Source organism: Acinonyx jubatus, chromosome A3 (assembly GCF_027475565.1).
Source record: "Acinonyx jubatus isolate Ajub_Pintada_27869175 chromosome A3, VMU_Ajub_asm_v1.0, whole genome shotgun sequence".
In the NCBI taxonomy this organism is placed as follows: Eukaryota; Metazoa; Chordata; class Mammalia; order Carnivora; family Felidae; genus Acinonyx; species Acinonyx jubatus.
The window spans coordinates 68,241,328-68,253,921 of NC_069388.1; the positions used below are offsets into that span (position 1 = coordinate 68,241,328).

Here is a 12,594-nt window from a genome sequence, read left to right on the forward strand (position 1 = left end):
ACATTAAGGAATCTACTCCTGAAATCATTGTTGCACCATGTGCTAACTAACTTGGATGTAAATTTAAAAAAAGAAAGAAAGAAAGAAATACATAAATAAATAAATGGAAAAGAAAACAGACACTCAAAACTGTGAAGGAAGTGGTGGATATTCAGAAACCAAATTTTTCTAATAACATGACAAACAAAAACATCTGAATGACAGGCTGTGGTCATTTGGTGATATTTGGTTGCATATAAGAAAAATTTCTTTTCGCAGAAACCAAGGGAATATCAAGTTTGACTGTTTCTTCTGAAACTTCCTAGGCCTTTCTGAGAATATCTACCTAGGCCATTGTGATAATGCCAACTTTAAACCATGAAAGAGAATTTGACGAATTCGGTCCACACTAATCAGAAATTCTGCGTCACTTTGAATATAGCCTTTCACAGCAGAATCAGAAAATGCTTCAGCCAATCAATTAATAATTGAGTTGATTTCAAGAGGAATTCTTAACCTGCACACATTTAAATCACTGCAGCATTTTGTATTTGTACAAAAGCAATGAACAGACTAATTGTTCACAAAAATGGACCCAAATCTTCTACTTATCAGATGCTCACACTAAGATTTGTCTAATCTATGTAGCCCTTTAAATGTGCAAGGAAAAACTATACTCTTGTTTATAATTTTCATAAATGTAAAATGTGGACAATCCAACTGGGCGTACCTTTAAATTTCATTCCAATTCTGATATTATTCTAAAGACTCATTATCATGTGCCAATTCCCTTTGCCTATTTTGGCTATTTGTTTTTTTAATCAGAAATCTAATGCTAGAATTTTGCCTAAAACAGTCATATAAAAATTGTCTTTTATTTTCTTTTCCTTCATATCTACTTTCAGTTAAAAAAAAAACCAAAAATAACTAATAACAATAACTAAAAAACAAAAAGCAAAAAACTCTTGAGTTCTGTATTTATATAATCATCTCCCTTTATTCCTTGAGCAGCTCCTGTCCTAGGCGGATGGACAGCACCAGTGACGAGAAGCAAGGACTCACACAACTCTACTAATCAGGCAACTATTGTGTGGGGACTGAGGCACATGATTCCCTTTCTCAGTTGTCTGCTCTTTAGGTACCAGGCAGCTGCTCTGAACTGAACATTCATTTTGTACTAACAAGAGCCAGCCCCCAGAAATTTCCTCTTATCTTTTTAAGTAGCTTGCCAAATGGCAGCCTGATCAAAGCAATCTAATATAGCTTAAGTGCCACTGGTTGACATTTTGCATTCTTTTATTGCTTTCCAGTTTTACCACATAAAAAAAAAAAGGGTGATAACTAATATCCAGTTGATCTTTTCATTCTGGTAATAAAATGATAATACAAAGATCTTATTATCCACTCCAGACATCCATCACAGTACATTTTCCAATAACACTATTCAGAGTGTTTCTTCACTCTATCCGAGTGCAAAGTGAGGTTAAGTACTCGACCTCACATTCTCTTTCCCTCTGGAATACTTTAGACACCGAACTGCAAATAAAAGGAATTGAACTTTAACCCCTGACACTTTGTCCACATTAATGTCATCTGTAATTTTGTTGTCTTTGCATTAGATAAACCATTTTCTGTGAGAAGTCAAAAATAGTTGGAAGGCCGGCCTACTAAAATATTTTTTTTCAACCCAGAGAATTTTTATTTTTATAAGAAAACAAGAAGAAACAGAACAGGAGAAACAATGTTGGTAGTGGAGAAGAAGAGTAAATCTTGGTAGGAAGAGACATCAATGGGCAGGAGAAGAGACACATAAACAAGGCACAAAGAAACCAAAATAATGCATACACGCAAAACAGACATCAGAGATCACGAGTTTATATTAAAATCAATGTTTTATACGGATGCAGAGGTGGTCCCATGCCTTCCTGTGGGCAAGAAGGACATTCTGTCATTACATCATTGATTTGAAAAGATAAAAACAAGTAAACAAAAAATAAATAAAAGAAAGAAAACTAACAAAAACAAAAGCACAAGAGTCTCCCTGCATCCACTATATATTTATTTATTTACGTGACAATTAGGATTCACCTAGAGTTGACAGGAACAAGTGTTGTTTTCAAATTTTCAATGAAATAGTTTAAAGATTACAGCACTAATTATTTTTAAGGTCACTAAGATAAGAGAGAAAGTATAAAATTTGGGACAATTTAAAGACGCAGTATATCACTACAAAGGCCCAATTTTCAGAAAAAAATATAGAGAAACACATAGCCTAATGAGTTTGGAAGTATTATAGGGAACTATTGGACACCAACTTTAAGACTGAGATTGTCTTGGTAACTCTATCCCAGAGTTAACCAAGATTTTAGGCTATGTACTTTGGCAAACAAGAAAAAATACATAATAAGAATGATGGCCTGTATGGATCCTACTAATAATGCATTTTAGATAATTTCCTAAGGATTAGAAAATTTCCTTTATAATCCTCATAGTTTTTAAAAGACGTATTAAATCCGTTAATATGAAACTAAAGAAGAGACTGTCAAACACACCTTTTCAAGCAAATAATTCATGTGTCAGTCAGAAAGGACTATTCAGTCTGATTTGGATTTTCTTGGTAATAATTTCTTAATGATTAGTTTGTACTAGTGTATTTTTCTACAATAATTATTTTTTGTAAAATAATCTAGAACATATCTTTTTTAAAATTAATCCAAATACTTTTCTTTCCCCTTCATGTTTTAGAAGAATGTGACTTTAAAGTCTCATCTACATTTTTGAAGTACTGTCCAGAGAAGAAATGATATGCATTAAAAGATGGTGGTTCCTTAAACAACTTCCATACACGATTATTTTATGATGGCAGACTGTTGCTCTCAATACTGCACTTGACTGAAAGGCAAGAGTATTCTGACTCTTCCTTTATTTCTATCCTGAATACAGGAGAATGGAGAGTGATAGATAATACACTTCTGTGCTCACCTTCCAGGCCATGAATCTACACAGACTGACCTTAATTTAATTCCAATTGCACATGACAAATATATTTTAGCAATGATATAAGCTAATGGCTGTCAGAGATCTGGGATTGGTTTGGGATTGTGTGCAGTGACATTTCATTTGTAATCTGAAAGACCAAAGCATATATTTTGACACTGATATGACCACTATTCATAGAGACAGTTCTTTTTTTTAAAAAAAAGTACCCTCTCCACACATGAAAATAAGCTTTTGATTTTTAAATGAAAACGGGCTCTCTTTCCATTTAAAAATTCTTGACAGCTTTTCCTATGAGGGTGAAAATGGTAGAAACAAAGAATCGGACAGAGATGGACTCTGGAATTCAAAGCTGCCCTTTCCCCAAGGGACCTGAACAAAAGGCGGTACCCTGGCCTGTCCACTGAAGTTTCTATTGCTGCATCTAAACTACTGATACAGAAATGGTTGAGAAAGAAACTCATTTGCCATCTCTTATAGTCCCACAGGTCTGAATACAAGCAGCTAGCTCTTCTTTCCCTTATCAAGCAACATCTGCTCTAAGCTGGGGGGCAGGGATGAAGAAGGATGGAGTGACCAAAAGAAACAGCAGAGCAATTCTGATGAAGTGTAGAGAAGTTTGAAAAGGTTTCCATCCAACCTTAATAATTTGGAGTTTAATATTAATTCTTAACGTAAGATAATCTTTTGTGTTGTAGTTTGCATATTTGCTGCAGAAATTTTCTTAAAAGATATCATGTGAGGTATGTCATATTAATTTCATATATAGTTAATATTCTAAGTATGATATAATTTTTAGAGACGGTGGTGGCAGATGGCTGTGATTTAATAAATGTACATTCATCTCGGTTTCGGACAAACTTAGAGCTCACAGGGGATAAGTGTAATAAATCAATCACTCAAGTTATACTGAGATACAGATATTTTAATTTACATTTTTACTGGGTAAGAAATGCACTCCAGGTGGAAATTTCTGCTTATTTAATCACTGTGTGTTAGATTTGCATTATTTGATATGCAAATTCCTCCCTCTCCTAAAGTTGAGTAATAACATGAATTCTTGATGGAACTTGGGGTTCTTGCCACATCTGCCCACTATTCCCCAAGTAAAACAAAGGCAAAAGAAAGTTAAAATGTTACCTGCTCATGGAATGTTCTTTCCAGTGACTGCTGTCAAGTTAAGGCATTTGCAGTCCTGTCCGAGGTGTGCAGTGAAAGCTCACAATCATTCATTTATTTCAAATAATGTATATGTAAGGCATACTCCTTAAAAAGGGAAAAATCTCACTAACCAGCAAAAACCTTTGTCCTCAAAGGTATTATTCTGTGGAATATCCAGAGGAAAAAAAAAAAGACTAAGCTTAATATTAGAATCTCATAATACAAGCCAAATGAAGAGAAGTGTCTAACAAGGGTGATTAGACTACAACTATATTTTTCAAAAACAAAAACAAAAACAATTTGCAGAGCTAGAAAACAAGGAATTACATTTGATTTGGTTAATTCCCATACTAGAAATCCAAATACTAGAGTTCACAGAGTTCCATTTTATAAATTTAAAAATCCATGCTTTATTGTATGCTTAATATAAATAAACAAGAGTACATAAAACAGGAGTCTAGAAAGGAATATTTTCCTCACATTATTTTCTAAGACTCAGCAAGTATCAAGAACATCTATAACTCCACTGAGGCACAATCTGACTTTGGAAAAATATTTTGTGATTGCTGCTTTGTCTGCATCAGTGCCCAAGAACTGAAAGCAGACTGGACCATGGGGTTATACTCGCAAAATCTGTGTTCCTTCCCAGGAAGTGGGGGATGGGGTTTGAGAGGAGATGATGCACACTTAAAAAATCCCACTTGTATGAGAGCTTTGAGAGATTGTTTCAGGAACTGTTCTGTTTGAGATGATAGTTCATCTCAAACTTGTGTGATAGTTTGTGTGATAGTTTATCAATGTAATTTCATCTCAAACTTGTGTGATAGCTTGTGTGATAGTTTATCAATGTAATTTCTCATAAGTCATGATTCAGTTACCTTTTTATTGCTATGATAGGAAAGATTCACATTTATGTTACTTTAAAATGAATATTAAAATATTTGAAGACAAATCTGAGATGTAAGAAACATGGTGTTCAAAGTAGTATGTATCTCTCATTAGATAAAGCTCGTTTTGTAAGTTTAAGACCACCATTTTGTTCCTCAGAGGATGACATTGCTATTTGCAAACACAGTCAATGGTTTTGGGAGTAGACTTCATTAACTCACATTCAGCATTTTCCAAGGATATAGAAAATGTTTTTAGGGACTACAACAATGAGAGATTAGAATCTCGTTAGAACTGTTTTGTTGAAATAGCTAACAACTTGGGTATCATTGGAGGAGATTCCTTAATGTGGTAGCAAAACCTGGAAAGGAAAAAATCTGAACATTTATGTAAAGAAATAAAATAAATTTATTCTTAAGGCAATGCTACAACTCAAAATAAAATCACAGTCCTTATATCCTTTCAGGTTATCCGGTCCATAGTCAAATAAAACTCAGTCCATGCATCTTTTCTGACTCATCATTTGGCATGCATATCACAGATTTGAAGGATTTTGATTATTTTTGCAGATATGTGATGAGGATGTAAAAATTCATCATGTAAATACTCTTAATAAACAAGAAAACTCTTAGGCAAGTAATTTTCTTTACATATACATATATATATATATATATATATATATATATATATATATATATATATATAACTTTGAAAAATACATTTTTCTAAGTAAACCTTTGATTGAATTTAAAAGGGTTTAATAGTAACTCTCAAAAGGAATTCAATGTTTTTTTCTGTATTTTGAGTTAAGAGGTAAAAACAGAAAGTGAAGGAAATATGACCCAGAGTATTTTTTATTTTCCTAATTCGGTCATGAAGAGAGCTACTGGAGTCCAAGATCAGGCAAAATACAAATGTTACTTGCCTTATTCAAAGGCCTATAGAGGTTTGTTCACCTTCTGTTACAAGATATTGTCACTTCTTTTCCCACTTACAGGTAGGAACTACAACAGGAAAGTCTTCAGCTGGACAGATTTCAAAATGAATTTTTACAACCCAGATGATGGACTGGTATACTTCAAAAGTGGATTCATGAGTTTTATAAGCGTCTTTCTCTTGCTCTCATTTTTTTCTGGACTAGCTTACATCATAATGGAGGAATAACATTTTAAAAATTTTGAATAGGCACTTACTGGAATTACAGTTAATCCTGATACAATCTAGATGGGGAAGAATAGATGAAAAATGAAAATTTATCCTTCAAGGTAATAGCTGCAGACATCCAATAAAATCACAGTCCACCCTTCCGGGGACAGACACATGCAAATATGGCCACTCTATATCATTTATTCTTTACATACTTCTAGAACCCAGATTCATTGTTATAAAACTTCACATTGGAAACAATGATAGAAGGTCTTTTTTTTTTTTTTTTAAATGGCCAATTCAAACAAAGCTACATGGTGACAAATCTAAGTGAAATAAAGAGTTGTTAACTGTCAAAGATGCTTGGCTTAGACTGGCTGCAACTTTCTCCCCATCTGTGAAAGAACATATTCTTGTTTTCAGCATAATTAAAAAGTGCTCCGTCACAATGGGGTGCAGTGCAAGCTCAGCTAGGCTCAGACATCTTGGACCTTCAAAGAGTAATATCCCACAAAGGCCAACAGAACTCTTGAGAATTGTGGTGGTCAAAATGGAGAGCAAGTTGAATTATTCTCACTTCACTCTAATGTGTTGTTGTTGTTGTTGTTGTTGTTATTTGCTTAGGCAAAAAAAGGTAAACAGCCAGATGTTGGTTGGATTCCATGCCTTTTATTAATCGAAGGAGAAAGAAACAACTGTGTTTTCCTTTAGGAACCTCCAGGGGCTAAGGAGTAGTATCATTCTTCAGAGCACACAAGCCTATGCTTCTCTTAGTAGCTAACAATGTTATCTTTATGTAATAAGTGTCATGGTTAACACTACTATTGATTTTCCTTTTCTTATACTTTCTTCTTATACAAAAGCAGATTCTCTAAGAGCAGAACAGCTGATGTGAATAACACAGACTGTAATTATAAGGGTTATCTTTAAAGGACTGCGTGGGATGTCTTATGTTTATTTTATGTATAGATAAATATTTGCTGGGTTTTGTTGTAGTATTTAATGCCTTTGGGGAAACATGAAAAATAAAAAAAACCTAGATTCTGTTTCCATATAGCTGAGTTTGTCATGTGTCGTCAACCGCATCAGAAAAGTGGTTGCAAACAGCCAAGGACCAGCACCTACACAACTCTTTCCACAGAATGCTTTGCTGTTGGAAAATACCCATAAGTGTTTCCACTTTGGCTAGCAGCCCCTTTACTGCTATTAGGCGATTTCTTTTGATTTGTTGTAATAACCTATCATTGCCACTAGAGGGAACTCTAACAGAACAGTAAATGAGAGTGCAGTGTGTTCTTCAGTGGTCTTTAAAAAACACCCTTTTAATTTAACTTAATTTAACTAATATTAATTGGATGTAATTGTATGTAATAAGCTATCACTGAAATAATTTTATATTTTATGAGCTACCATTCTGCCCAGCACAATTTGAAAATGTAGGTAGGGTTTCCACAAATGCCTTACGCTCATCACATTTTACTACTCTCTTTGTAAATCTAGGTTTCAAATTTTATTTTTCTTTCTCCATTTATGTATTATTGTGCATGTTTAGCACTTCCGGGAATTACAGTAAAACCTCATTAATTTGTACTCCTTCTGGAGTTAATGATAATAATGCAACTTATTGGGCAGAATATTTATAATTCTTTGGTAAGAACAGAGATTGCCTGAGAAAAATTAAACAAACAAGTTTTAAACGACCAAGTTCAGGAAGAAAACTGATCTCCAGTACTTCACTGTATGCTGACTGCACAACTTGCATGAAACAACATCCTAATTATGGATAACTCTTATCCACCCGTTAAAATCAGCCTAGTAAAACCTTTCCTTACTAAGCCTTTCTAGCTATTAATTTGTGTTTTTCAATGTAATTGAAAACAAAACTGTGTAAATTTTTTAAGTCTACAATTCAGACTCTTTCTTAATTCAGCCTAGCCTTCCCCCGTATTTCATACAGCTTATTGAGGTTTTACTGTAGTAACTCTTCCCTAATGCTACAATTAAGCAGGAAAGCATTATTTCTCTGTAGAAGAGTCTGTGTTTTTAGTGTTCTCATGGCTGTTTGCTACGGGCCGCAGACTTTGGGCATTGAAGGGTTGTGGATTGCTGTTTGATAGCAAAATATCACCACACAGTATTTCCAAACAGAAAAGATGGGGTACCACAAAGGTCACTATTCAAAGGAGAAGCCCAGAGGGTAGAGTCAAAGCAACTTGTTGATCACAAAGTAGAAATTTGATATTTTGTAAATATGTTATCTAAGTAAAAGTAGGCGGATTTTTATTTATCTGAAAGGGGATGGGGTCTATAGCAAATCGGACTGTAAGTAAACATAACAATCGAAATTGAGGCTTCTTCAAGCCTAATAATTTATATTTTCAATTAACCTCTTTGATACATATGGCTTCCCTTTTAAGAACCCTCAGTGGTAGAAATCACAAAATGGTAAATTATGTTAAACAAAATGAAAATAATAAAAAGATGCCCCCAAAACCTAAATTAACTTAAATGATGAACATGAGACCATTAAGTGTTATAACTTTCCATGGCAAAACAGGCTACTTGATAAATGTTTGCAGGCAAAACTGAACAAAAAGTGAACAGTATTAGTTTTATGGGGGAAGGCAAGTTGTTACCTAGATTGACCGTCAGTTTCACACGCCCTGCATCCAGCTCCAGGCGGAGGGTGTCTGCTGAATCTCTAGAAGTGGTTGCCATGAGAATGCCGTATGCACGCTGTGATCGGAACCGTAAGGACACATCTTCAGCCTCTGTGTGCATCACCACCGGGAGCTGGATTTTCATAAACATACTCCCATCGTAGCTCAGAACCGTTGCCTCTATGGAAGAGAAATGAATATAAAAGTTCTTGGTCAGTTTCGTGCATTTACACTTTGAGAAGGAAAAGTGTGACCCACAATGGCTTCCAGATAGAACACAACACTACAAACTCAACTCATCCTCAGAAATGAGCTTTTTTTTTTTTTTAAGCCCCAAAGAAAAGTCACAGTAAAGACAACTTCTGTGAAGAATCTGCTAGTGTACAGACACAGGGATGGCTGCATTTCCCTTTTTGTTTCCATAGCACTTTCTATCTGTAGCAGGAGTCATTTGGGATTGTCAAAGTGTATGTATGTGTTTCCCTTCTCAAGGGTAGAGATCACATTCTATTGTGCATAGCCGCAGCGTAAGACTGGTTTGAAGCACTAGCAATTATTTAATAAATGTTTGTATACAGCTAGGCCACTGACTTGTTCTATGAAATTTGCCTTAGCTCCAAATCTTTCATCAGCAAAATGAGAGGGTCTCTAAGGCCCTCGCCTACCCAAAAAGTCCAAGATTCTAAAAGGAGTTACTATTACCTTCTTTCACAATCTCTGCCTGAATGTGATAAAAAAGAAGAAGAAGAAAAAGAAGAAGAAGAAGAAGAAGAAGAAGAAGAAGAAGAAGAAGAAAGAAAAAGAAATGACTTAAGTATAGGAATAAGGTCAACCTTTTACCAAAAGCGATATTCAAAAAAAGAGGAAAAAATAGCATGTCCAAACAACAGGCGATGCTTCTTCTGAGTTGCTATGTTTAACAAGGCAATTAAGTTTTACAAACACACAAACTGAAAATTCATTTTAAGGTTTCTTTACAAGTGAGGGGTAACTGACAACATCATTTGTAAGCACTACCCTGGTGTTCTGAAAAAATGTTAAGCTATCACCAAAAGTCAATAACTATGTACTTTGGTGATATTGAGTAAGCATGGGGTGGGTCTGCAGAGCTTGCATGGGTGTGTGCTACCAAACTAAAGTGGATTGCTTTAAGACAGAAGGTGCTTACTACTGTATTAAACACATAAAGAAGTGCACAGCAGAAACTGTTGATCACAAATTGACTGCTTTAAGAAATGGTCAGTATCCTTTAATGTTAAACACTATATGGTGGGGGAAGATTGCAAAACAAGAATGAGTAATTCTGCTTCTCATTGGTTTTGATACCACAGAATACCATTTAATAAAAGAAAAGCTACCTCGAATTAAAATGAACTAGGAAATTCTCATTATTTCGCCTATTTACAGGGCACAACAATTAGCTTTACTGATACAGTTGTGTTTGTGAATCAAGAGCATATTCTGGAGTTGTAGTTTTGCAAGTTTGCCTTTCAAAAAGTCAGGAGAGTCAAATATTGCTTCGGGTGGACTTTAGTCATTAGTTGTCATCATGAGACTGAATGCACATCCAGAACTGATAAAGTATGGAAGGTTCCAGGTCTCCCTCCTTGGTGCTCTTCTCTTCTACCTACCCCTTCACTTCAGAGATCTTAGCCAATTCCCCCTAAGATTTATTACCAGCCCTGACTTCTGAGCCCCTTCATCCATTGCTCACTTAATATTTCCAGTCTGAATACTATAGGCACCCCCCAAATGAACCAATTCCCCAAGATGCTTCACCAATGTTCTCTGTGTCAGTAAATGGCATAATCTCATTGCTCAGAATTTAGCTGTTCTGATTTCTCTCTTAATCTCTCTGCCATGCCCAATCTATGTGAGAGTCTGCAAGTCTTGTAGGCTCTAAATCCAAACCATTTCCTGAATTGCTCGCTTACCTTACCATTTAAGTACCTCTGGCTCTGCTCTCATCTTCCACCTAGACCAACTAGAATAGCTCTCTCATTTGTTTATTTCTACTTTTTCTTCCTATACACAGCAGCCAAGCTAATTTTTAAAGAAGCAAATTAGATTATATCCCTACATTGCTTAAACTGTGTCCCCCAACTCCTACCATTGTTTCCTACTGCAGTTGGAACAAAAGCTATACTCCTTTCCTACCTAGAATGTTCTCTGTGATCTGGCCCCAGCCCTTCTCAACAGCATCAACTTTTAGCATCTGCGCTACTCGTTTAGTAAACTCCAGTCACATGGATTTCATCTCTCATTCAAGGACTTGCACTTGTGGATCCCTCTGTCTTAGAAGGCATAAGCCCAAATCTTTATATGGTTGGTTCCTTTAACATTCAGGTCTCGAGACAAATGTGACTTCAAGAGGTCCATTCTACACCTCAGTGATCCCCCCTCCAGTTATTCTGTATCTACTTACCAATTTTTTTCAAAAATTAACATTTCTTATTTGTTTGTATATTGTATATTGTTCACCCTCTAGAAACTAAGTGTCATGAAGGCAGAGGTTAGGCTGTCCTATACATTGTTCTAGCAGCAACTGAGTGCCCGGAAAAGGGCCAGGCACACAGGGGAGCCTCACTAAGTACTTAATTGAAGTACTTATTGATACTCAAGATGTATTAAAGTGCTTATTTCAATTTGGATATCAAGCTTACATAAATGCTCTCCCGAACTTAAGAATACTAAAGAAATTGAGTATTTACTCTGCCTCTTGTAAGTGGAATCTAATTTTGATAATGTATGTGAACAAAATATTGGCTGAATTATACTTTGAAGGACATAGTTGTGCTACAGAAGACAGACTAGGAATCAGGTCCATTTATCAAAATACAAGTTCTGTGGCTAGGCACTGACCTGATTTTGAGAAAATAAAATATGATCTTAATAGGATTTTTAAAATATTTTAAAATATAGAGTTTCTATATTGTAACACATATTTTTATTATTAGATAAGAAGCTTCCCCAAAAAAAGCTACTAGTAGTTTACTAAAAAAAAATAATTAAAGCATCATTATAAAGTTGTGGTGAACTCTGGAAAAAAAGTATTTCTTGAATAATCATAAAAGAAATGTGATCTTTACTACTTACTTTCCTAAACTATAGCTAAACATCGTCCATATCTATAGAGTACAAACACCTGAATAGACATTTAAAAACCATTATGAATTGCTCATTTACTTTGGTATCATATTGATAAAAGAATGAAAATGTTGTTATTCTCCTCTATTCATTTACTGTGTAAAGCAGTCTCTATTATTCAATAATCACATTTAAAATGATTTATAATCTATAAAATGTAGCTTCATTTGATTAAAAACTATTTAGAAATATAGACGGCTGACAGTGGATCATGAATATAGTATGAAATACAATCTGAAGTAGAACAATAATCAGGATCATTAGCCCATAACATTCTCCAAAAAAACTGCAGGGACGAAATAACATAGCAAAGTAATAAAACTTGAGTACAGGTTAAATAATTCTCAATGTGAAAATAACTTGTTGATAAATGACAGATGAACATGTAAATGAGTCCTCATAATTAGAGTTAATGTTTAATTAGACAAGAAGTGGAAAATGCACAAGGTTGGAGTCTAGAGTTGCCAAATAAATGGTAAACAGCATTCTGACATTTGAAGGTTATGCTATTTGGCAGCATCCTTTCACATTAGTAAAATCATTTTACCACTTAGAACACAAACGAGGACTTTAAAAGGCTAATTCCAATACAATACTTCCCACAGGGGAAGAAAAA

The 12,594-nt window shown here is 34.8% G+C and overlaps 1 protein-coding gene across 22 annotated transcripts in view; it reads right to left on the bottom strand.

Moving 5' to 3' along the window:
• NRXN1 (neurexin 1) overlaps positions 1-12,594 on the bottom strand; it is a 1,120,881-nt gene that overhangs the window by 603,036 nt on the left and 505,251 nt on the right. For 16 of the 22 annotated variants that reach the window (XM_053200575.1, XM_027072472.2, XM_053200578.1 and 13 more), the window contains 2 exons: positions 8,808-9,011; positions 6,219-6,245 (listed from right to left, as the gene is read on the bottom strand). In XM_053200575.1, the coding sequence (XP_053056550.1) occupies positions 6,219-6,245; positions 8,808-9,011 (231 nt within the window). The remainder of the gene's footprint in view (positions 1-6,218; positions 6,246-8,807; positions 9,012-12,594) is intronic. The other 6 variants (XM_053200581.1, XM_027072485.2, XM_027072479.2 and 3 more) reach the window with 1 other exon arrangement.